The sequence below is a fragment of the Lissotriton vulgaris genome, chromosome 7 (genome assembly GCF_964263255.1).
Source record: "Lissotriton vulgaris chromosome 7, aLisVul1.2, whole genome shotgun sequence".
Classification (NCBI taxonomy): domain Eukaryota; kingdom Metazoa; phylum Chordata; class Amphibia; order Caudata; family Salamandridae; genus Lissotriton; species Lissotriton vulgaris.
This window is the reverse complement of record NC_141695.1, coordinates 344028483-344052776: the sequence shown is the minus strand read 5'-3', so window position 1 is coordinate 344052776 and position 24294 is coordinate 344028483. Positions and strand designations below refer to the sequence as shown.

The window sequence follows — 24294 nt, the reverse complement described above, 5'->3', positions numbered from 1 at the left end:
TGTTTAGTGGTGTGCCTGGAACTTTTTGTCCCAGTGCCGCTGCACCTGCTACACCATTCAAATAAAGACCCTGTTACCTGCAAGATAACAGCACTCGTGACTGCCTGTTTGGTAATAAAATATAGCAATATCAGGTGTTTAGAGGAGTTGTGACAACTTTTGGCCCTGGTGCCACTGCACCTGCTGCGCCATTAAATCAAGCTCATTTTAACTGCAAGGTAACAATAGTGACTGCCTGCTTAGTAGTTCATATAGCAAAATTATGTGTTTAGAGGAGTTCTCACATCTTTTTGTCCAGGTGCCACTACACTTATGACAGCCTGTTTAGTTGTAAAATAAAGTGATAATCGATGTTTAGTGCGGCACCTGAAGCTTCTGGTCCCGGTGCCACTGCACTTGCTGCACTGTTAAAATCATGGCCCAAGCGCTTGCTAGATAACTGCACTTGTGACTGCCTGTTTAGTTGTAAAATATACCAATATTAGGTAGTGTTAGAGGAGTTCTGAGAACTCTTGTGCCTGGTGCCACTGCACCTGCTGCACCATTCAAATAATGACCATGTTGCCTACAAGGTAACTGCAATTGTGACTGCCTGTATAGTAGTAAAATATAGCAATATTAGGTATTTAGAGGAGTTCTGACAGCATTTGGGCCCAGTGCCACTGCACTTGCTGCACCATTCAAATCATAACCCTATTGTCTGCCAGTTAAGTGCACTTGTGACTGCCTGTTTAGTAGTACAATATAGCAATTTTAGGGGGTTAGCGGGGTGCCTAGAGCTTTTGGTCCTGGCGTCACTGCATCTGATGCACCATTGTAAGCGTGACCCTGCTGTCTGCAAGGTATCTGCACTTATGACTGCCTGTTTAGTTTTAAATGTTAGCATTAATCTGGGGTTAGTGGGTCCCTAGAGCTTTTTACCTCAGTACCAATGCACCTGCAGCCCCATTTAAATAAAGTGCTCTTATAACTGCAAGATAACTGCGAGTGTGACTGCCTGTTTAGTAGTCACATATAGCAATATTTTCTGTTTAGAAGAGTTCTCGCAACTATTGGGCCCAGTGCTGCTGCACCTGCAGTGCCATTCAAATGATGCCTCAGTTGTCTGCTAGGTAACTGCACTTGTGGCTACCAATTTAGTAGTCAAATATAGCATTGCTCTTGTATATTATCTTTATTTGTAATGTGCAATGTTTATTACAACATTTTGAATTTGATCATAATGACCAAATAGATTACATTGAAAAAATGTATCCGATAATGCCTACAAGGTGCAAAGAAAGGTACTGAGGCATGAATAGGAAATGCCAGAAACTTTCTGAGGCTAAATCTTCTGCTTTACACAACTAAGTAAATAAAAGCAAGCATTCCAACATACTGTTCGAAGCTGTCTGCCTTTTCCATGAGAGGAATATCTTATCTTGACAGTGGATGGTGCTTAAACAATGGGAACAGCTTTAGTGGAAGTATCATTATTGTATGCAGCCAGGAGAAGTTGACAAAAAAAAAGCTCCACACAAAAGCGAATGAACACAGTATTTCGTCTATGAGAACTGCTAAGAGCCCCTTTTAAGATATATTGAAAACAAGCAATTTCAAAAGCACAACACAAGAAATGCATGCCATCGAGTGGCTATCCTCAGGAGGCAGGCTCATCCACTTTTTGAAGGAAGTGTCCTTTGTGAACCTTGAGATTGAAAGCTTCCTTTTTGTGACAACAGATAATGTACAAGACAACATAGAAAGTGATGGAAACTGCAGTCAGAGGCTTTAAGGAAATGAGTCAACAATGTCACCGATTATTCAGCAGTGGCCAACAGCAGCAACCACAATATGAAACATGGGTGTGGAGAGGTGGGTTGTCTGTTTGCTGTTTGAGACCATGACCCAGACTCTATCATAATTCGTGTACTTTTTATTGCACATGATAAACAACAATTCCCTGGGGTATGTTATGTATCAGGTCTGACAAATATTCACTATTACAAATTTCTGGGGAATAACGTGCATATTTTGGTGCTTATTACGCCAAAACCGCATGGTATGGGAAATACCATACACTTTTCCCATGTTAAATTCCTGCAGGTTTTACCTGCTGATTAATGTAACGTAGGGCGATGTATTTAACACCCAGTAATTACCAGATGCCGTAAATATTATGCACTGCCCTCCACTGTGGGGGTCTCTATACTCGGCCCCCTAGATAAATACTTTGCGGGACCAACCAAAGAAATTGATAAAGAACTTATGCTAGCGGAGAAACGTGCGGAGCGCTGTGTTTCTATCGATCTTTTAAAAAAAGAAACCACTAACCCCGCGTCAGAAGGTACCTCTACCCTCTCAACATCATAATATCAGTGTGTCGGAAGCTGATGCTGAGTTATTCAGCACTGATAACATTCCACTTATCTTTGAAGATCACATCACATCTCCTACTTCCATAGATATCACTAATGGTGCCGCAAACCGGGCCACCGGTTGCTTCCACCTGTCTTAAAGATCTAAACTCCCCCATTGTTTTGGATTCTGTCTCCCAACAACACATAAGTACTCTAAATCAATCAACTGAATCTGTTGCTTCTATAGAGACACTTCCGATAACCACAGCGAGTGTGAGTAAAGACAAATCTAAGAAGCCTCCGAAAATACATCGCTCTCCACCAAAGAAAAGAAGGAGAAAGGGTGGGGTTACAAAAGGCGAAATTGCCCCACGTATCCCCCCTCCCCTAGTTGACCCAACTGTTAAGCCATCTGGTCAACTAGAGAAGGATGTATCAACAGGGCCCCCAATAACACCAACTTTAGGGGGAGAAGCATTGTCGAACATTGAGACAATGGAGATATTTGAACGCCTTCTAAAATCTCTCTTGCTTCCACTCATAGAGAGAGTCAAAAGGCTGGGGGAAAAATGGACTGTATACTGGCAGCCTCCAACCTCAGTGAAAATCCTAATCCTGTTAAACCTAAGGATTCCTCTCTAGTAAATAAACAGCCAACAACTAATATATCGAAAACACTGAGACCACAGAAAGAAAACCCGGTACCCAAAAATAAACCCGCTCCCCCAAATTCAATCAAAACGACGGTTGCCCATGATACACACACAGAGAAGGCTACATCGACTTCCCAAAAACCTTCCCTTTCTACTAATCCCTCAGCAATAAAGCAGACGACAATAAAAACTAAGAGTGTAAATTCAAATCTTAGGAACATAGTGGATCTACCCCCAGAGTCAGCCAACTTTGTGATCATCTTAACTGGAGTTCCAATTGTGCCTACTGGAAATATTGAATATAATGCTAATCTTAAAAATAAAGTCATTTTTTGGTTGCGAAATAACAGACCCCTTCCTCCACATCTAAATGGAGATATAATCTCCGTTAGACGTTGCAAATGGGTGGGCCCTAGACCCAAGGATATCGACGGGGACGTTGTGATAGTGAACTTCAGGGACCATAGAGTGGTTACGTATATTAGCGATTGGTTCCTAGGCAGAAGCGAGGGGGGTGTTTCAACTCGTAACCTGAGTTACTTTTATCCGGAAGCCTTATTAATGCCCCCAAACCATCTACCAACTTCTCGCCATGTCAACCCCTTAAACCTTCACCACCGTCCCTCTCACTCTTTGCTCTCTGTTAAACACATCAATAATTCTCGCCCCTTTTTTCCATGTCAACGTCCTACCAGATGTGTTCCTCCAACTACCAATATTTATCACCCGATAAATCCCAATGAGTATTGGAACATCCCGCTATACAACCTATTTGAACCCCTTTTGGGGCTAGACTCAAATGAATGACTCGATCTGCCATATCCTTATACAGGGCTTACTCGAGATTGCATGAATGTCTTTAATATATTAGATGAATTAAATGAAAATGAAAATGTTTTCTCTTTTGTAAACCCTGCATTAACGAGTTGTTCTCTTAAGACAGAAGTTGATAGGCGGGAGGAATGTTGTGCAGTTTTAAATAATATGAGTATTATTAACAATGACATTGTCTGTCCACTGAATTTGTATGATATAGAGACTTTCCCACTGTCATCAGAAGCAAAAGAAGAGTGGTCAGGAGGGGGGGGGGGATTGTTACATGATGATACATCTGTCTTGCCTACTCGTATTAACCCAGATATTGGAAACCCTTTAAGTCGCCCTACAAAATATCTGGAATTTAATTCAGAGGGAAGTGGTAGGACTGCTGAATGTGTTGATATTGTACCTGTGCCTGTTAATCACGCCCTTACGGGTCAGGAAAATACAGGGGTTATATCTAACATCCTTATATCCACACCCGTTTTTATTCCACTCCCCATACTCAGTTGGAACGTAGCCGGCCTCGCATCAAAAATTGTATTACTATCGTGGCTAGACTTGGTGAATATTTACTCAATCCTGTGTTTCCAAGAAACCTGGGCATTAAACCCAGTACACTTGCTAGAGTACCAGACCTTCCACGCACCGGGATTGGTGAGCAATCAGGGTAGAAACAAGGGCGGTTTAGCCATATACATTAGTATTTCTAGCGGACTAACTGTACTGACACATATACCCAAGGACTTTTACCAGATAGTTGTGATCGGATGGGGAAATTCCCTTAATCTTATCATAGTAAACTTTTATAATAATCTTGCCCTAGAACTGTTGAACCGAACATTAAATGATTTAAGTCATACTGTAGTCACATTAAAAGAATCCACTCCTGGCGAGTGTATGTTTGCTTGGTTGGTTGATTTTAATTGTAACATCTGCCAGTATGGGCCAAACGAATTATGTGGTTTAGACTTCCTAATGGACGATACCTCGAACCACTTTATTCACTCAAAAATAGGGGATATTTTAAACAGCTTCCTTTTTTATTTTAATTTAGATTTTGTTAATGATATATGCTCACCGCTCGTACCTTTTTACCCTACCTTTCATGGAAGAGGCTCAAACACTGTGATTGACTATACTTTATTTTCTAAATCACACGCCTCTTTGCTTTCCTCATGGAAAACTTTGGATGTAGTTTATGGGGACCATTATCCTTTAACGTTTCATATAAGCAAGCTTATAGAGAGGTCACAAACTAGGGAAAATTCAACGAGTTATCAACCACACATCTTTATGGGATGGACAAATGGTTATACCATTAAATGGGATAAAGTGGTCCCTGAACTATTTTAAAAAAATGTATTATCTATCAGAAAATCGGAGATCATCACCTGTCTCTCCCCTTTAGAAGATCCATTAAAAATACTAGCCTCTTTCACAAAAATCTTTATTGTTCCGTCAATTCAAAACTGGACTTAATAAAAATAGAGGCTGGTTTGATAAACACTGTACCTCTGCTTTAAAAACCCTGAAAAAGGCTTTGCACACAACCCCGCGATCCTTAGAGGCTATCAGACAGGCTAGACGCCTATATCGCGAGGCAATTAAGAAGAGAGAGAAAGTTTTGAAACAAAAGGCCTGGGAGGCACTCATTTCCTCCTCAAAAAGTAAAGACGCTACAGCCTTTTGGAAGGCAGTAAATGCCCCCTTTGTACGAGGTAACCAGCCTGAATAGCTGGATATCGCTATAAATGGGGACATTTGGGCTGCAAATTTTAAAAATCTGTATGATTGCCCGGAGCCAGAATGTATCTTTCCTGAGGGCAGTTCTTTGCCATCTGTTAATCCCGAATCTCCCAGGAAAAATTTCCCCCTGGGTATTGACTTCTCGTGTGAGGAGGTGAGTCTGGCCATCAGAGAAAGCCCGTCCTGCAAGGCACCAGGCCCAGACTCAATTCCAATCGATGTTTTTAAAGCCAAATTAGATTTCTGGGCTCCCCTGCTAACCTTAGTGATGAACTGTGCAAACATCCACGGTTTAATACAAACATGGTTAGAAGCAATAGTGGTCCCCATTTTTAAAAAAGGGGACAGGCACGATCCGTCCTGCTACCGTCCTATTTCTCTTATAGACGGCTTAATGAAGGTAGCGGGACGTATTATCCTAAAACGAGTGCAAAACTGGATCGAGGAAACTAATACCCTCTCGATTTTCCAGTACGGTTTCCGACAAGGCATGGGGACGGTTGAGCAGAGTCTTAATCTACACCTTTTACTTTCAAAATATACTGTAGCAAAAAAAGGGAACTTTTTTATTACTTTTATAGATTTAAGTTCAGCATTTGATTGTGTTGAACACAAACAACTATGGACTACCTTAAATAGTCTTGGTCTGAACCCCCAAATTCTCAATTTTCTTAGAGAACTATATAAGGATGCCGGAGCAAGGGTACGCTTTGGACAAAAGGGAGAGTGTTCACCGAGATTTTCTATTAGGAGGGGAGTAAGACAGGGGTGCATTTTGGCACCCCTACTCTTCTCACTCTATATAAATGAAATTGGCGACCACTTGAATAGCTTTTCCTATGACTACCCCGCAGTGCAGGGCCGCCCTGTCCCCATCCTTTTATATGCAGACGATGCAGCAATTTTATCTGGGACCAGATTGGGCCTTCAAATGGCTTTCTCTAAGTTCACACTTTTCATGAAGGATAAGGGACTGAAGGTCAATATCACAAAAACTTTTTCTATGTCCTGCTGGCAGGGAACGAAAAAAATACCCTGCCCCATTCATATACAAAACAGAAAAATAGATATAACAGACCAATTCCCTTACCTTGGGATTTGTTTTTATAGGAAATCCACTTGGAAAAATGCTATTATAGCTAGGAAACTAGCTCTTTCCAAAGCAATTGGAGCATTGCAGAATTTTGCTATTAAAATTGGGGGCAGACCTGTTAAGGAGCTAATTGTTATATATAAAGCTAAATGTGTACCATGGCTACTTATGGCTCAGGGGTATGGGGGATCGACTCTGCAGTTTGCATACAAAAAATTGAGAATCGTTTCCTCCGATATCTCCTAGGGGTTCCAAAATCCACCCCTACTTATTTCATACACATAGAACTTGGCTTATCATATATCTCGGACATTATAATGACGGAACCCATCCTGCTATGGCACAAGCTCTGGTTAACCCCTGAGACTAGCTTCAATCGCAACACGATAACTGATTGCTTACAATTAGATGAGGTAAAGCGAATTAAATGGCTGTCTGTGGTAGAAAAAATGATGAATGACATTGGTCACCCAGAGTTCTTTAAAAACCCGCTTAGCATCGAATCAATCTCAGGGAAAGGGTTACGCAAAATGGTCATGGATCACCTAGAGAATTAAAGATGGAATATGGAGAAAATAAAAAAGTCTGTCCTGGCCTACCAACATATCACTCTGGAACGGGGCCCCCAATTATATCTTATTAGAGATATTAATTGCTACGCTAGAATGCTCCTAACTAGATTTAGAATGGGTTCCTTTTTTCGATTAATCACATTTCCATCTTGTAACGATTGGTCGAGACAAATGTTGCCTTGTCCCTGTGACGATGTAGCTCTCCAATCAAATTTGCACTGCACTTTATTCTGTACCTTTTATCAAGTTCCCAGAAAATTTTTGCTTAAACCAATTCTTAAGAAGTGGGGTCTCCGTTCTTGTAGAGATGCATTTTATAGACTACAAAGGATGGATACCCCGGAAGTGATCCATACTCTAATTAAATTTTTGAAATTATTGGTGAAATTCAGAAACTCGATGTAATAAATAATTTGATTGTACATATTTTATAAACTGTTTTTAATGCATAGGGCTCTGAGAACTGGATGAAATTCTTAATACTATCTTATTTTGTATCAATTAATGTGATCAATAACTCCCTATTTTTATCATAATCGAAATGGCACTGTCTTCCTGTGACTTACATTTGTATGTGTATTGTGTTCTGTATGTATTTTCATAATTGTATGCTTTTATGATATGAAAAATGTATATCGAAATAAAGCTTATTTTGAACCTTTGAACCTATGCACTGCATAATTCCAACCACCGCACAAACAGGGATTCATGCAGCAATCGGCAAACACTAACACACTCATAACTAGGGTCCATTAAGCAAGACGAGATGATTGGGACTGAGACATCCTGGGCATTTGATGAGCTATGCTTATCAAGATGAAAATCATATTACAGCTCAGATCTTGGCACCACTGGAATCATTGTAAGTTAACACAGTTGTAAACACGGCCAGATCTGAGGGTGATCGAAAGAGGCAGCTAAAATGTTTTTTTGGTGCAATAAACAATGCAAAGCATCGGTGAAGTTCATGTGAAGGAGGTTTGCGCTCACAGGACCATCACTGAGTTGACTAGTGCATCAGCTTTGGATCAGATCTTAAGTCTGCCGCAGCATCTGCTGCACCTTGAACCAGACTAGGCATGGTCCCGGAAAAGCAGCATCAAGAATGAATTGTTTAAGTGCCAGAAGCACAGGTGGCATAGGGGGAACAGAGGAACATTTCTCCTCTGTGGAGTTCCGAGGCCTAAATTATTAAAATACATCTAAGGCCATTGCTAAAGCCTAGCCAAGCCCGCTTCATAAAGGTATCCAATTTCTTATTGTTGAAATATTTCATTGAAAAAAAAAAGAACAGTCAAGTCAAGTCAAGTCAAGTCAAGAGATTTATATAGCGCGCTACATACCCGTAGGGTCTCAGGCGCTTGAGGAAGGGTGGGGAATTACTTGTCGAATATCCAAGTTTTAAGTTGCTTTCTGAATGCTAGGTGGTTCTGAGTAAGGCGAAGGTGAGTGGGAAGTGAGTTCCAGGTTTTAGCTGCCAGGTAGGAGAAGGATCTACCTCCCATGGTGGTTTTGTTGATGCGAGGTACAGTGGCAAGGGCTTGGTTGGAGGTTCGTAGCTGACGGGAGGGGGTGTAGAAGGACAGTCGTGTGTTGAGGCATTCGGGTCCAAGTTCGTAAAGTGCTTTGTGTGCATGGGTTAGGAGGCGGAAAGTAATTCTCTTATTTACGGGGAGCCAGTGGAGGTTTTTCAGGTGACCAGAGATGTGTTCTTTACGCGGGATGTCTAGTATGTGCCTGGCTGAAGCGTTCTGGATGCGTTGGAGTTTTTTCTGGAGTTTTGTGGTGGTACCGGCGTATAGGGTGTTTCCGTAGTCCAGGCGGCTCGTGACCAGTGCGTGGGTGACCGTTTTTCTAGTTTCGGTGGGGATCCAGCGAAATGTTTTTTTGAGCATGCGAAGAATGTCGAAGCAAGATGATGAAACGTCGTTGACTTGTTTGGTCATCGAGAGTGAGGAGTCCAGGATGACGCCCAGGTTCCGTGCGTGGTCCGTCGGGATGGGTGCCTTTCCAAGGGCCTCTGGCCACCAAGAGTCATCCCAGGCGGAGGGGGAGGTGCCTAAGATGAGGACTACTGTTTTGTCTGAGTTCAGTTTCAGACGGCTGTATTTCATCCACTCGGCTACTTCTTTCATTCCTTCGTGTAAGTTGGTTTTGGCGGTGTTAGGGTCTTTGGTGAGTGAGAGGATCAGTTGAGTGTCGTCAGCGTAGGAGATGATGTTGAGATTATGTTGGCGAGCGATGGCCGCAAGGGGACTCATGTATACGTTGAAGAGGGTGGGGCTGAGTGACGATCCTTGTGGCACGCCGCAGATGACTTCAGAGGCCTCTGACTTGAATGGTGGGAGGCGGACTCTCTGGGTTCTTCCGGTGAGGAACGAGGTGATCCATTCCAGTGCTTTTCCTTGGATTCCGACGTTTCTGAGGCGCTGTAGAAGGGTGCTATGACAGACTGTATCGAAGGCAGCGGAGAGGTCGAGGAGGATGAGGGCGACTGTGTCTCCATTGTCCAGTAGAGTTCGAATGTCGTCTGTTGCTGCGATAAGTGCGGTCTCAGTGCTGTGTTTGGCTCGGAAGCCGGACTGTGAGGGTTCGAGGGATTTGTTGGTTTCGAGGAAGGCGGCGAGCTGGTTGTTGACAGCTTTCTCGATGACTTTGGCCGGGAATGGAAGAAGCGAGATGGGGCGGTAGTTTTTGAGTTCGGTGGGGTCAGCTGTGGGTTTTTTCAGGAGGGCGCTGAGTTCTGCGTGTTTCCAGCTTTCCGGGAAGGTGGCGGAGTTGAGGGAGCAGTTGATGACATCTCTGAGGTGTGGTGCTATGATGGAGTCTGCTTTGTTGAAGATGTGGTGAGGGCATGGGTCAGTTGGGGATCCTGAGTGGATGGAGTTCATCAGGCGGATGGTGTCCTCAGTGGAGATTGGGTTCCAGTCGTTAAGGATGTTCAAGGGGGGTGAAGGTCCTGCAGAAAGTTGGGTGGGTTGGTCTCCGGGTTGGTTGTCGAAGCTGTTGTGCATGTCAGCGATTTTGTTGTGGAAGAACGAAGCTAGGGAGTCGCAAAGGGTTTGAGAGGGAGTGATGTCGTTGGAGTTGGCAGTGGGGTTGGTAAACTCTTTGACGATGTTGAATAATTCCTTGCTGTTGTGGGCGTTGTTATCTAGTCGGTCTTTGAATGCGTCTTTCTTGGCGGATCGGATTAGTTGGTGGTGTATGCGGGTGGCGTTTTTGAAGGCGTCCCTGGTGCTGGTGTTTGGGTCTTTTTTCCAAGCCTTCTCAAGGTAGCGACAGAGTTTCTTCGATTTCTTAAGATCATCGTTGAACCAAGAGGCGTTTTTGCTTCTTTGCCTGTTGCAGCAGAGGGTGAGCCATAGCCTGTGTAGTATCCATGGTAGTACACTGCCTCAGAAAATTTTGGCTGCACAACATGTCAAGGGTTGGACAAAGTAATTGTTTCTTGCTGGTGTTCTTGAAGGGGCAGCGGCCCTTTGCGTGGCCACAGTGACAAACTGCCCAGTTCCAATATAATATAGGTGACCAGTGCCCTCTAGAATTGATCCTAAGGAGGAAATCTAAAGGCAGAAAAAGTCGCTTCGACAAGCTTGACGTTTGAAGCGCTTCCCAGACAAATTTTGGATTTTGACTGAAGATGTTGAAAAAATGTGCAAGGCACTAATTTCTTACCAAAACTGGGCAGAGAAAAGAGCCAGTTAAAGAGACAGGAATGGAGGCGATTTGGTCTAGTGAACACAGCTGTCGACTTTGCAGCTGTGGAACTAGGTTTGAATCCTGGCTTCGGCTCAACACCCTGTGATTCTGAGCAAGTTGCTTTGCAGCATAGTCTGGTTGCATTGTAAAGTGCTGCAATGCCCTTGGGCCAGGTTCATGCTATAAAAAAAACTGCAAAAACAAAATAAAATGGATTTACACTATGTCACGGGCACCAGCGAACTGGCATGAACAAGGAGCAGAACACCACACTTGTCATCAGTTTGGCCACATAGGATTGAAACAGAGCCAGCTCGCAGCCACCGCCCACCAGATGAGACGTAAACCGTGCTTTGCATCCTCAGAAAGAATGGAAACGCATCCCCAACCACCCCTACCTCACCCTTACACCCTCTGGCTTGCCCACACACAGGTACCTTTGGTATCTATATTGTGGAGACTAGACTGGTCAGCGGTGTCATTTGTACAGTAGCAACAGGGTCTGCTAGCACTACTGGTAACACAAACATTGAGACAGGCTTGTCCTTGGGGTTGAAGACCATGTGATTTTTTTGGACCGTTGACAGAAGTGAGGACATAACATGGCTGGGCAAAAGGTAACCTCACTCAGAGGCTGGGCAGTGGTAGAGATTCATGGTTGAGTCTAACTTACTCTCCGATTCACAAACTAGAAAGGAATCTACTTATGTCTGCAATAAAGAAATTAATTCAGATGTACCTACCCCCTATGGACTGTTCACCATCACTGCATGCCGTGTAAGCTTCGGGCACACCACTATAGTATCCCCTAAGTAATTCCCTAGAATTGTACAGGGTTAAGTTGTGTGTTTTATATTTGGTACATAAAGAATAGTAACAGTGTGCTCTGTCTCTGTAAACTGACTAGTAACTTGGGCCAGATGTAGGTAGGCAAATACCAGTTGGTAACGGCCGAAATTCGGTCATTTCGGCCGTTACCGACCGGTATTTGGAAAATGAGATGTAGGTGGGCATTTGACTGATTCGGTAATTTACCGAATCGGTATTTTAAGGAATCGGTAAATTACTGATTCCTTAAAATATCGAATCGGTAAATTACCGATTCCTTAAAATAACGAATCAGTAAATTACCGATTTTCCTATGTAGGGAGCACTCAAATGAGTGCTTTTCCCCTTTTAGGATTCGTTATTTACCACCAACTACAAGTTGGTGGTAAATAATGAAAACCTTGGAAAAAGCATTTTTTTTGCTTTTTCAACAGTGCCATGTTGCAGACATATATGCCCTTAGCATGTATGTCTGCAACATGTGCACCCATACACAATTGAGGGGCGCAACAGGGTGTCAAAGTGACACCCGGCCACCCTTCAATGTTTCCCCCTTTTACCGAATCGGTAAATACCGATTCGGTAATTGGCCTTCATTCCTATGGGCATCCAGGCCCATAGGAATGAATGGCAATTACCGAATCGGTAATTACCGAAACTTACCGATTCGGTGATTTTTTCGGTAAAATTACCTACATCCCATTTGCCTGTTCTTAAATACCGAATCGGTATGGTTCGGTATTTAAGAATCGGTAATCTGAGATTACCTATATCGGGCACCTAGTCATTGTGGTTTCAAAATACCTAGGAACAGCAAGGACCAAGAGAATTTAATTAATCAAATTCGCGGCATTATCTTTTGAATAGAAAGGAGTCCACATAATGCACATGTTTGTATTTCAGGTCTGTTCTTTTAAAATACCTTAAAAAGGGAGGTTGTTTTATATTGCCTCATATTAATATTTTTTTCCTTTTATACATTATTAAATATTACTACAGTGTGCAGATGTGTACTGCAAATGTCATTTGTATGTGCAGTATGGGAGAGTGAGAAACTTTTAACTGGTTATTTATAGGTTTTAATTTTATCATGTGTTTTTATTAAATGTGGTATTTATGGTTTGTTTTTATGGATTTTGGTATCAGAAAAAAACATATTTCTTAGTCTGTGCATATGATTTTAACAGATCCCTTCTCTTTCCTCAAATTTAGATCCAGACAGTGTCCAAAAAAGTTCCTGTTACTCCATCTCCCCATGAGCTACTCAGCCAAGTCAATACTTCTGAACAGCAGACAAACTCCTCCTTACTCAATAGTACCACAGCAGATGTGAATGATGAACCTGCTATGATAACTCAGAAGAAACTGGAGTTTAAGGCAGGGATGAATGTTCTTGGTAAGGAACCTGATTAACTATCATGAGCTGATACATTTAATGTGGTCATTTATTCAGTTGACATGTGGTTTAGAAATAATCTTCTACACTACGTCCATTCATAATTTCAGTGTTCAGTCTCCATTTACCTCATCGATATAACACCCTCCATCATGTACAGTACTCCCGTAAAGTTAGGGTCTATGTGCCTGCCTCTTTAATTCCCCAATCCTTTTATTTTTATCTTTTATTAGCAAGTAATTGTGTTGGAAATCACTTTGCATATTAATACATCTAATTCAAAAAGAAGTCCGTGCATAACCTTTCACAGAGATAAATATTAATAACACCTAGAAGGATTAATTGGGTTGAATTTTATTCATAGGTTTGAAAGTCAGCCTGATAAATGGAATATCGTGCTCTTAATTATGGTAGTCGCCAAGTCTTATTTCACTTTTGGTCATTTCTAATGGAGAATTTTGTTTGCCAGCAAAAATAAAAGTACTTACATATCAATTGATCTTCTAATTCATAATCTAAGGCAGTGTGACCTTGCGCACTTTGCACAGGACCAACTTACACATGTCGGGCCCTTAAGAAGGGGTCCCTCAGAGGGAAAAACTTTAAGCCATCAGATCGAAGGAAGCCAACATATTGAGCTTCCACTCCAACTGTGCTCTCATATCCAAAAGACGTTTGTGCATGGAGATCCAAGGGAAAGAAGAGGAGAAAGGAGGAAAACGGCATGCATCATGACTCCTGACATTACCTCTTCCATTAACATTATTTATCTTGACATCAGTGCTAGTGTAGTGTAATTCCTATATTCCCAATAGGCTCTGCGCATTGGAATAATATATCCTGCAGCTTAGACGTAGGACTTATGTCGACTAGGTTTCTGCCGAATATATTAGACTTAATTGCGAGTGCCAGCTAGCTCAGAGGTCACTAGAAACTTTCTCGAATAAACAAGAAGGGATTCGTCTCTGAAAACCATATAACATGACAACTTTGTTTCCCCAGAATGAAACGTATCTCCAGAGTCGCGGAAACAATAGACGGCTATTTCACTCAGTCAGATGTGCATGTTTAGTTTCACCAGAGTTGCTTAGAAATAGAAAGACGGACGTTTTCAATAAAAATATTTATTTAACAGTCTTATTTCTTAAGCATAAGAAATGCACTGCTACAATTGAAATGCTAGTTAAGAAGTACAATGCATACAATACGAATAGTATTATAAAATAGTACTGTAAAAGCATGATATGGTTCCTAAGCCATAAATATAGAATACATAAAATACATACAGTGATAAAATAGTGGCTAAAAGTACTCAACTGGTGCTTCTAAAATACGCCTACCGCGATGTACCTAACCTAAATCTAGTACGAGGGAGGAGTAAGTGTGGTGAAGCTTAAGTCTAGTAATTTTCTGCCAAGAATCTGTTCCAAGAATTCTCTAAGGGTCTAATCAGCTCCATACCTTTGGTTTAGAGGGATAGAGGTCTTGTATCTCTCTCTCAGGACTCGATCTCCCAGCAAGGGTAGCCTGGAAACACCAGAGCTGGATTTCTCTGCAAGAGAAAAGACAGCGTCTTCTCAGTGTGTCAGTTGGAGGGTCGGCTTTCTTCAGCACTTGCTGCAGCAGGGCATCTGGCAAGTAGTTAGTCGATCTGCTCCTAAACCACTGTGTGTTTGACTGGGCAAATGTAGGCATATTTTTACTTTGAATGTGCCGAGTTTGACATAATATTGGACATAATATCGTCACTAGTCCCTCAGTTCCCTGGTTTTTCCAAGAAATCGTTGTGAATTCTCGGAGTTTAGTGGAAGTAGCCATGCCGTATTTGGTCTGCACAGGCTAAGATTAAATAAGGCAATAATTCCTATGCCTATATAAGGACTGGGTGATTTATACCTATATATGGACATGAATCGGGAAAATTACACTAGGGTCCTAGATTCCCACATAACACCCACTCCACGATTATTAAGTTCAATAATACCTAAGCACTGAACATATCTAAAGCAAATTGTTCACAATACCACCCCAAAATACGAAATTGAATTCAAATAGGTTTGTTCACATGAAATGAGTATATACTGTATGCAATATTTATAGGCGTCATATGAAATCAAGCATAAATCATGAGCATATTTTCTTTAAATAAAACAAAAGTACATTCATCAATTGATACCTGAAATCTGTCCCATAGCATAAGTTTCTAACTGTGTTTGTATTCGAGGTTGAAGCCAAATATTGTTGTCATATAGGAAGTTCAAACACGAAACCTTGTTCTCTAAGAATAGTTCTACTTTAAGCAGATTACTCTGTGCCAAAAAGTTCTATTTTGGAAAAAGTTCAAATTAGTGCATTGTTTTGAAAAAATGAAGGCCGAATTGCAGAGTTCAGGGAACACTGTGTGAAATAATCAAAAGTTATTCTCAGGAGTTTCAGGAGAAAACATCAGATTGTCTAGGCTCGCAAAGAAACCGTCTAACGCGATAGGTGAAAGTGGAACCACTTCAGTTAGCAGATCAAAATTGCAGAAGTGTAGATTATCACGGTCAGCGTTTGATGCATTAGCAATGTCCGTAGTAGATGGTACATGTATGCCTGTAGTTTCTTGTGTCTCACCCTCAGTTAGACTTGCCGGTGAGACCTCAATGAATGCTGTCATCATAACTGGCAGCCGTTGGGGGCAACACGATGCATGAGCCGTTACTGGACCTAGCAAAGCGTCAACATCCGATGGCTTTACTGATGGAAGTGTAAGACAAATGTCCAACACGCATTCCTGTCCGTAAAGCAGGAATCGAAGAACACTTGCCAGATTGGTCTGAACGATAGAAAACACGTTGTGTTCGGATCTCTTAAACGAGCCAAGCCAAGAATCTGTGAAATACTTTCACGATATCTCATTGCAAGGAGGCATTGTTCCCTGGTAGTTTCGGTGTTGCTGGTGACCGGACTTGCCATATCGGAGCAGAAGGAATAAAAATAGAATTCCTGCTACTAGTCCCAAGGTGAGAGGCAGGCCGCCGAACACAGAGTGCACGAAATTTGGAAAAATGCAGAGGACTTCTTCAAATGGTGTTAACAGTCCCGAAAAAAACGTCTTAAATACATGTGCGATGCCGCTGGTATCAGACATGTTCAAGATTTGACTTAACATTTCTGCGAAATGTACTGGGCAGTTTGTTGATAATAATGCATGTATCTCTGCAGAAGACCTTGCTACTTGCAGATCATTTGTTTCTCTAGACGAGGTCAGTGGCACTTTTTTTGTAAAAGAATGGCTTTCATTCTGCTTAAAGTATCAATTCATATAGAAGAGATATTCAGTGAAGGCCATAAAGCCGTCTTCCTTTCTGTCTCGCTTTTTGGATACAATACTTGCATACAACAAGTGACCGTGGATGACACAGTTACGAGATAACTTTTTCCCATGCAACATGCAACAACAGCTGTGATCGTTGAGCATAACGTAGCTGCCATTGGATAGCTGCCTGAAAATTGGTACTATTGCTGTGGAGGGGGATCCGTGCAGGTGGCATGAGAGGTTATTTGCAGAACCGTCGCAGGCTCTGTGCAAATTAATACCCTGGCACGGAAGTGTACCACTCAGTGAGTTTTTACAATTCTTTTCACTAAGGAATACTTCATGTCTCCTATTCCAACATCTGTGTGTATGGTAAAACCCAGGTCGACTTAATGAATTCTTTACCCAACCTTTCATACAGACCCGCTGGTATATGCTCCAGACAATACTGAAATAGGAAGGACGTCACTGGTATCGCAATGGTGCCATGAAGTATCCATTCAATGACAGGCTTCTCAGAAACTGTTAATTGTAATCTTTCGAGTTTTTCAATGCTCCGCCCCGTATAGTCTGCTCCTCTTTGTGCCAAAGAGATTTGTTTATCTGTAAGGTTAAATAAAGCAAACAATGACGTGGTATTGATTAGATACCATGGCACATAGCCTGAACGCAGATTTTGCAACGTCCAGCCCAGCAGCATGATAGAACGTAATTGAGACTGGCCATGTTGTAACATTAACAAGTCTTGTTCTATGATGTCAATTGCAGATGACACAATGCTGTCCAAAGAATAAATTCTGGAGGACAGAGTCGTTAACCCATTCTCCACTACAGAGAGGCTTCTTTCTAAATTTATACGATTAATTTCTCATATTCTTTCTGCAGTTTCTATTTACATCACTTTCCATATTTCATTGTATGCCACATATTCCGGCGTATATGAAACGTTTTGCCGTGGTTTGCGAGGCCCCATTAAGAAATCTCGCAAACCATTGCTCTCTTTAAGTAAAGATAAGTGTTGTTTAATTTATGTAAGTGTAGATTTCTGAAGCCACTGAAGGCCCAGCTTCCCTACACTGTAAGTAGTTACTATCCCTGGATGTTGTCTCTGGCAATATCTTGGATCTGGCCTATTCATTTTGAAACCCTTTGTCTTGTTCAGGAATCTATCTTGACAGTTATTTGTGTCTGTGGGCCAGAGCAACCATGTTTTCCAATCAGGATTCGTTCTGTTCTGTTTAATGATATATGGTACGTGTTGGAAAGTGGGTTATTGGTAGGGGCAAATGTAGGCCTGCCACTGGCAATCAGGCCACTAACACTAAATAGGACTCAGCATAGGTCTTAGAACATTATTCCTTTGCTCAACCCTTGGTAACATGGCTGCGAGCAGACAGGCTTAACTTCAAAGACAGGTATGTAAAGCATTTAAAAAAAATACCATTTCAGTAAATAATTAAGACACAACACAAATTAAAAATCCAACACCAATTTATAAAAATAGGTCATATTTTTATCTGGTAAATGACACCAAAACGAAAATAATCCACTGTAGGGAACTAGAGATATGAATTTTTAAAGATTAGTCACTTTCTAGTGCTTAAAAACCATTAGTGCCCCTTTAACTCATTTTGTTTCCTCTGTCAGGGACACACCTTTATAAATTGTTCTGAAGAATTCTCACCACTGCGGTGGGCCGCCTTCTTCAGCAAGCGGGGTCCAGTTAGAACACCTTCCTGGCGTTCTGCTTGCGGGTCCCAAAGTATCCAACATGCAATCCAAGGTTCTGGAATCTCCAAGAGGGTCCTTGAAAGTGAAACTTCAATTCTGCAATCCACTTGAACAAATCCACTGGTACTCCAGGCTTTGAATTCTTTGTGGGGCTGTCCAGGTGAGCTCTGTTAACCTGTAGCTTGCAGGGAGTCCACTCTTAGTCATTTGGCAGCAAGGTAATCCACAGGGCTGTAGTTTCAGATGGTGCAGTCTTCATAGGTCAGGCCTTAGAGTTCCTTGCACAGCAAAAAAAAACCGGAAACAAAAACTTTCCAGCAGGGCACTTATTGCTCCATTCAGTTTCAAGCAGCAGATCTGGAGGGCTCTGCCCCTCTCAGATACTTATTCAAAATTCTCTGGGTCAAGCACCAGGTCACTGCTGACCAATGAGAGCAGGGCAACTCCTCATAGTTATGACCACATCCTGTAAAGTGTGGCATTAGTTTGTACCAGAGTGCAACATTCTTCCAAATCCATAATGGCTGATTTTCCAGCAAGGAGGTAAGAGCTGACTAAACACACCCCCTGGGATTGCTTATTTCCATGGACCCTCCCCCTACCATCTGTACATACCTTCCTTAAGCCTTACCCTGACTCTGGGTCAAGACTGTCCGAGTGGACTGAAACCCAGGCCTCCCCTCTACCTTTGAAGAGCGTAGTTTACGACGCCACCTCCTGTTCTGGCATTCCTATAGAACAGCACACTGCCCTCCCAGCAGCCTGGATAATCTACTTAACTCTGACCAATCAGGGCAGACCACTGAAAGGCTGAATTTGGACTTACAAACTAGAAGGTCTGATAACTTATTGAATGTATACTTTAGGAGACATTCAACAATATAATATTGTTGGATTTACTACTACCATTCTGGGAAGTCTTTGAATGGTCCGGCTAGTCCTCTCCTATTAATATTTATTCATCAATAACTTCCTACCATGTTAACCTATGGGCCATGAGGTTTGCAATGGGGAAAATGACTGGGGCCACTTTTCCAGCACCAGGGCTTATAAAACCATATTTTATAAGTATTTCCCTAATTTCTACAGGACCCCCACTCCCTGTGCAACTAGGGGAGACTCCAGGGGTTCTAAATCTGCAGAAATATTGCAGATCATCCATACACAATTCTTCTAGCATCAAAGTCGAATTTGAGCAGCTCCTCAGTACAATGTGGAGAATGAAATGTAAAATTTCACTTTACCCAGGCATACACAAACGTATAAGGGCGCTCCTTATAGATAACTGACCCCCCAACCCTGGGATACCTAGGGGTGACCCTGGGATCACCAATATGTAAAAACATGGTTCTTTTTTCATTTTTAAGTGCCCATACCCCAAAGTCGAGTTTGGGCACAATTTGAGGTTTAAAAGCTGGCCTGGCCACCAGTTCTGCTTTTAAACTGACCTCAGGCTTCAGCAGTGCACACATGCAAGTGCAGAAAATCTTCTGGCCACTAAACTGCCATGCCCCAGGATACTGGAGACTTCTAGGTAGTTTCAATCCCCTTCCCTATTACATACTAGGGGCTTATGGGGTTGGTCATGGCAATTACTCCCACCATACCATAGTGTACCCTCGTGTATATTGGGTGTCTTAACTGTATTCTAATGTGTTCCTTTTGGCTTGGCCCTATCCCTGGGCCTGGTTAAACAGAGCCATGGGTCAGTCAGAGTCAGTTACCACCGGTTCCAGTCAGCAAAAAGTTGGGGGGTGCCCAGGGCACAGGATGACTTTGCAACATAGCCCCACCCCCCCCAAACGAAAGGTGATGGGTTGGTACACAGACAAAATATCTAGTTTTAAATTTCGATATACAATTATTTCGAAGTTTAAATATCGATGGGACATAATATAGAAGGTAAGTAATATCGACACTCTTAATATCGATATTAGTAATATCGAAGTTTTAAATATCGATGTCAGTAATATCGAAGTAAATAATTTCGATGTTACTAATATCGATTTTTAAATAAATTTTGTGTATATTATATTGTATTATGTTTTATTATTTATTTTTAATGTAATTTAATTAAATATTGTCTTTTAGTACTGTAGCAGGTTGTGGGTTTATAGGGGAATAGGGTGGGAAGTAATTTAATTACGTTAAATTAATTATTAATTAGTAGGAATTATTAATTAATAAATTGAGAATAATTTTTAAATAATTTTAATTAATTGAATAATTGATAAATATGTTCTGTAGCGGGTTATGGGTTTATAGGGGAATAGAGTGGGAACTAATTTAATTATGTAAAATTATTTATTAATTAGTAGGAATTATTAATTCATTAATTGAGAATTATTTATATTTAATTTTAAATAATTGATTAATTGATAAATATGTTCGGTAGCGGGTTATGGGTTTATAGGGGAATAGGATGGGAAGTAATTTAATAATGTTGAAATAATTATTAATTTGTAGGAATCATACATTAATTTCAAATAATTGGTAATTATATTTAATTATTTTGGTAATTATTTTTAATTAATTGATTAATTGATAAATATGTTCTGTAGCGGGTTATGGGTTTATAGGGGAATAGGGTGGGAAGTAATTTCATTATGTAGAATTAATTATTAATTAGTAGGAAGCATACATAAATTTTTATTAATTGGTAAATAATTTTAATGAATTGGTAATTCATTTTAAATAATTCATTAATTGATAGATGTGTTCTGTTGCGGGTTGTGTGTTTATAGGGGAATATGGTGGGAACTAATTTTAATGTAATTAAGTAATAATGAATTAAAAATAATTGTTAAGTTAATTTTATAATTGTTATTTATTAATTGGTAATTGAATATTATAAAATGGTATTTTTCATGATTTGTTTAGTTACATATATTTTGCTAATCATGTTTTTAATAATTATGTCTATGTATTGTAAATGTTTTATATTTATTTAATAGATCATATTTGTATTATTACAAAAAAATCCATTTTTATAAGTATGTTATTTTAACCCCTACGCTATACAACACTTTCCCTACTGTTGCACTCTCTGGAGTTGGAATAGTAATTGTTACCCCTACACTATCCAACACTTTCCCTACTGTTGCACTCTCTGGAGTTGGAATAGTAATTGTTACCCCTACGCGATCCAACACTTTCCCTACTGTTGCACTCTCTGGAGTTGGAATAGTAATTGTTACCTCTACGCGATCCAACACTTTCCCTACTGTTGCACTCTCTGGAGTTGGAATAGTAATTGTTACCCCCTACGCTATCCAACACTTTCCCTACTGTTGCACTCTCTGGAGTGGGAATAGTAATTTTTACCCCTACGCTATCCAACACTTTCCCTACTGTTGCACTCTCTGGAGTTGGAATAGTAATTGTTACCCCTACGCTATCCAACACTTTCCCTACTGTTGCACTCTCTGGAGTTGGAATAGTAATTGTTACCCCTACGCTATCCAACACTTTCTCTACTGTTGCACTCTCTGGAGTTGGAATAGTAATTGTTACCCCTACGCTATCAAACACTTTCCCTACTGTTGCACTCTCTGGAGTGGGAATAGTATTTGTTACCCCTACGCTATCCAACACTTTCCCTACTGTTGCACTCTCTGGAGTGGGAATAGTAATCTTTACCCCTACTCTATCCAACACTTTCCCTACTGTTGCACTCTCTGGAGTTGGAATAGTAATTGTTACCCCTACACTATCCAACACTTTCCCTACTGTTGCACTCTCTGGAGTTGGAATAGTAATTGTTACCCCTACGCGATCCAACACTTTCCCTACTGTTGCACTCTCTGGAGTTGGAATAGTAATTGTTACCCCTACGCGATCCAACACTTTCCCTACTGTTGCACTCTCTGGAGTTGGAATAGTAATTGTTACCCCTACGCTATCCAACACTTTGCCTACTGTTGCACTCTCTGGAGTGGGAATAGAAATTTTTACCCCTACGCTATCCAACACTTTCCCTACTGTTGCACTCTCTGGAGTTGGAATAGTAATTGTTACCCCTACGCTATCCAACACTTTCCCTACTGTTGCACTCTCTCGAGTTGGAATAGTAATTGTTACCCCTACGCTATCCAACACTTTCCCTACTGTTGCACTCTCTGGAGTTGGAATAGTAATTGTTACCCCTACGCTATCCAACACTTTCCCTGCTGTTGCACTCTCTGGAGTGGGAATAGTAATTGTTACTGCTACGCTATCCAACACTTTCCCTACTGTCGCACTCTCTGGAGTGGGAATAGTAATTTTTACTCATACGCTATCTAAAATGTATTTAGCTTTTTTATTAGTATTATTTTGTTATTAATTGTTATTTATGTGATTATTTTATGTAAATAAATGTATTAGTAATTTATAATATTTTTATTTGTTTATACGTTATGAAAATAATTAATTTAGAGTTATTATTAATGAAAAATATATTATGTGTAATATATATTTATTAATATTACTTTGTATTACATTATGTATTAATTTTAAATATTATAGTACAGTTTTAAATATGTTTATTACATTTATAAGTATTATTTTGTTAATATTAGATTTTTATTTTATTTAAAAAAACAATATTTTACAAAAAACAATATTTTTGTCATTCTATATTTTATTTTCGATATATTTGTACTTACCTTGTTAGGGATAGGATTCCTATATTTTTGTTCCGATATTTTTGTATATCGATACTTGTGTTATCGAAATTTTGTCAGACATTCGATGGGTTACTAATCTACACCCTGGTAGTCCTCATCGGCTAAGTGGAAAAATCTGGAAAGTCCATCTGCATTGGCATGGGCATCCCCAGGTCTGTGTTCCACTGTAAAGTCCATTCCCTGTAGGGAAATGGACCACCTTAACAGCTTGGGATTCTCCCCTCTCATCTGCATGAGCCACCTGAGAGGCCTGTGGTCAGTTTGAACAAGAAAGTGAGTCCCAAACAAATATGGTCTCAACATTTTCAGTGACCACACCACAACAAAAGCCTCTCTCTCAATGGCACTCCACCTCTGTTCTCTGGGAAGAAGCCTCCTGCTAATAAAGACAACTGACTGGTCCAGCCCCCCCTTCATTTAGCTGTGACAAAACTGCACCAATCCCTTGCTCTGAAGCATCAGTCTGAACTACAAATTCTTTTGTGTAGTCAGGGGCCAGTAACACTGGTGCTGAACACATAGCAGCTTTCAGAGTGTCAAACGCCTTCTGACACTCTGGGGTCCAAATCACTTTTTTGGGCCTCTTTTTAGAAGTCAGTTCTGTTAGGGGACCCACATGGTCCCATCATTTTGAACAAACCTTCTATAGTACCCTGTCAGTCCAAGGAATGCCCTGACCTGAGTCTGGGTAACAGGAGCTGTCCAATCCAAAATAGTTTGGATTTTAGCTTGGAGAGGCTGTACATGGCCCCCACCTACCAGGTGGCCCAGGTACACTACAGAACTCTGCCCTATTTGGCACTTGCTTGCCTTAATAGTCAAGCCTACCTGCTGCATGGCCTGAAGCACTTCCATTAGGTCGTTTAAGCGATGCCCCCAGGTAGAACTGTATACAGCTATATCATCCAGATAAGCTGCACTGAACTGTTCCAACCCAGACAAGACCCTGTTCACCAACCTTTGGAAGGTGGCAGGTGCATTCTTTAATCCAAAGGGCATTAACTTGAACTGATAATGTCCCTCTGATGTGGAGAATGCTGACCTCTCCTTTGCTCCATCCGTGAGGGCAATCTGCCAGTAACCTGAAGTCAAATCAAAAGTATTCAGGCACTTAGCAGCCCCTAACCTATCAATGAGCTCATCAGCTCTAGGTATAGGGTGAGCGTCCGTCTTTGTGACTGCATTGAAATCTCTGTAGTCCACACAGAACCTTAACTCCTTGGGTCCCCCCTGAGGGTTAGGTTTAGGTACCAGTACCACTGGTCTGGCCCATGGACTCTCAAACGGTTCAATTACCCCCAGCTCCAGCATCTTCGCAACCTCAGCTTTAATGCTGGCTCTGACATGGTCAGACGACCTGTAGAGTTTATTTTTGACAGGTAGGCTGTCACCAGTGTCAATGTGGTGCACACACCACTCTGTAATGCCTGGGGTCAAAGAGAAC

At 41.2% G+C, this 24294-nt stretch overlaps 1 protein-coding gene across 1 annotated transcript in view; it reads left to right on the top strand.

Annotated features, from left to right (window-relative positions):
* The window catches only part of LOC147701551 (excitatory amino acid transporter 2-like), an 856834-nt gene that overhangs the window by 358491 nt on the left and 474049 nt on the right, over positions 1-24294 (top strand). Inside the window, exon 5 of the mRNA XM_086930218.1 lies at positions 12968-13151. Within this exon, the coding sequence (XP_086786344.1) occupies positions 12968-13151 (184 nt within the window). The remainder of the gene's footprint in view (positions 1-12967; positions 13152-24294) is intronic.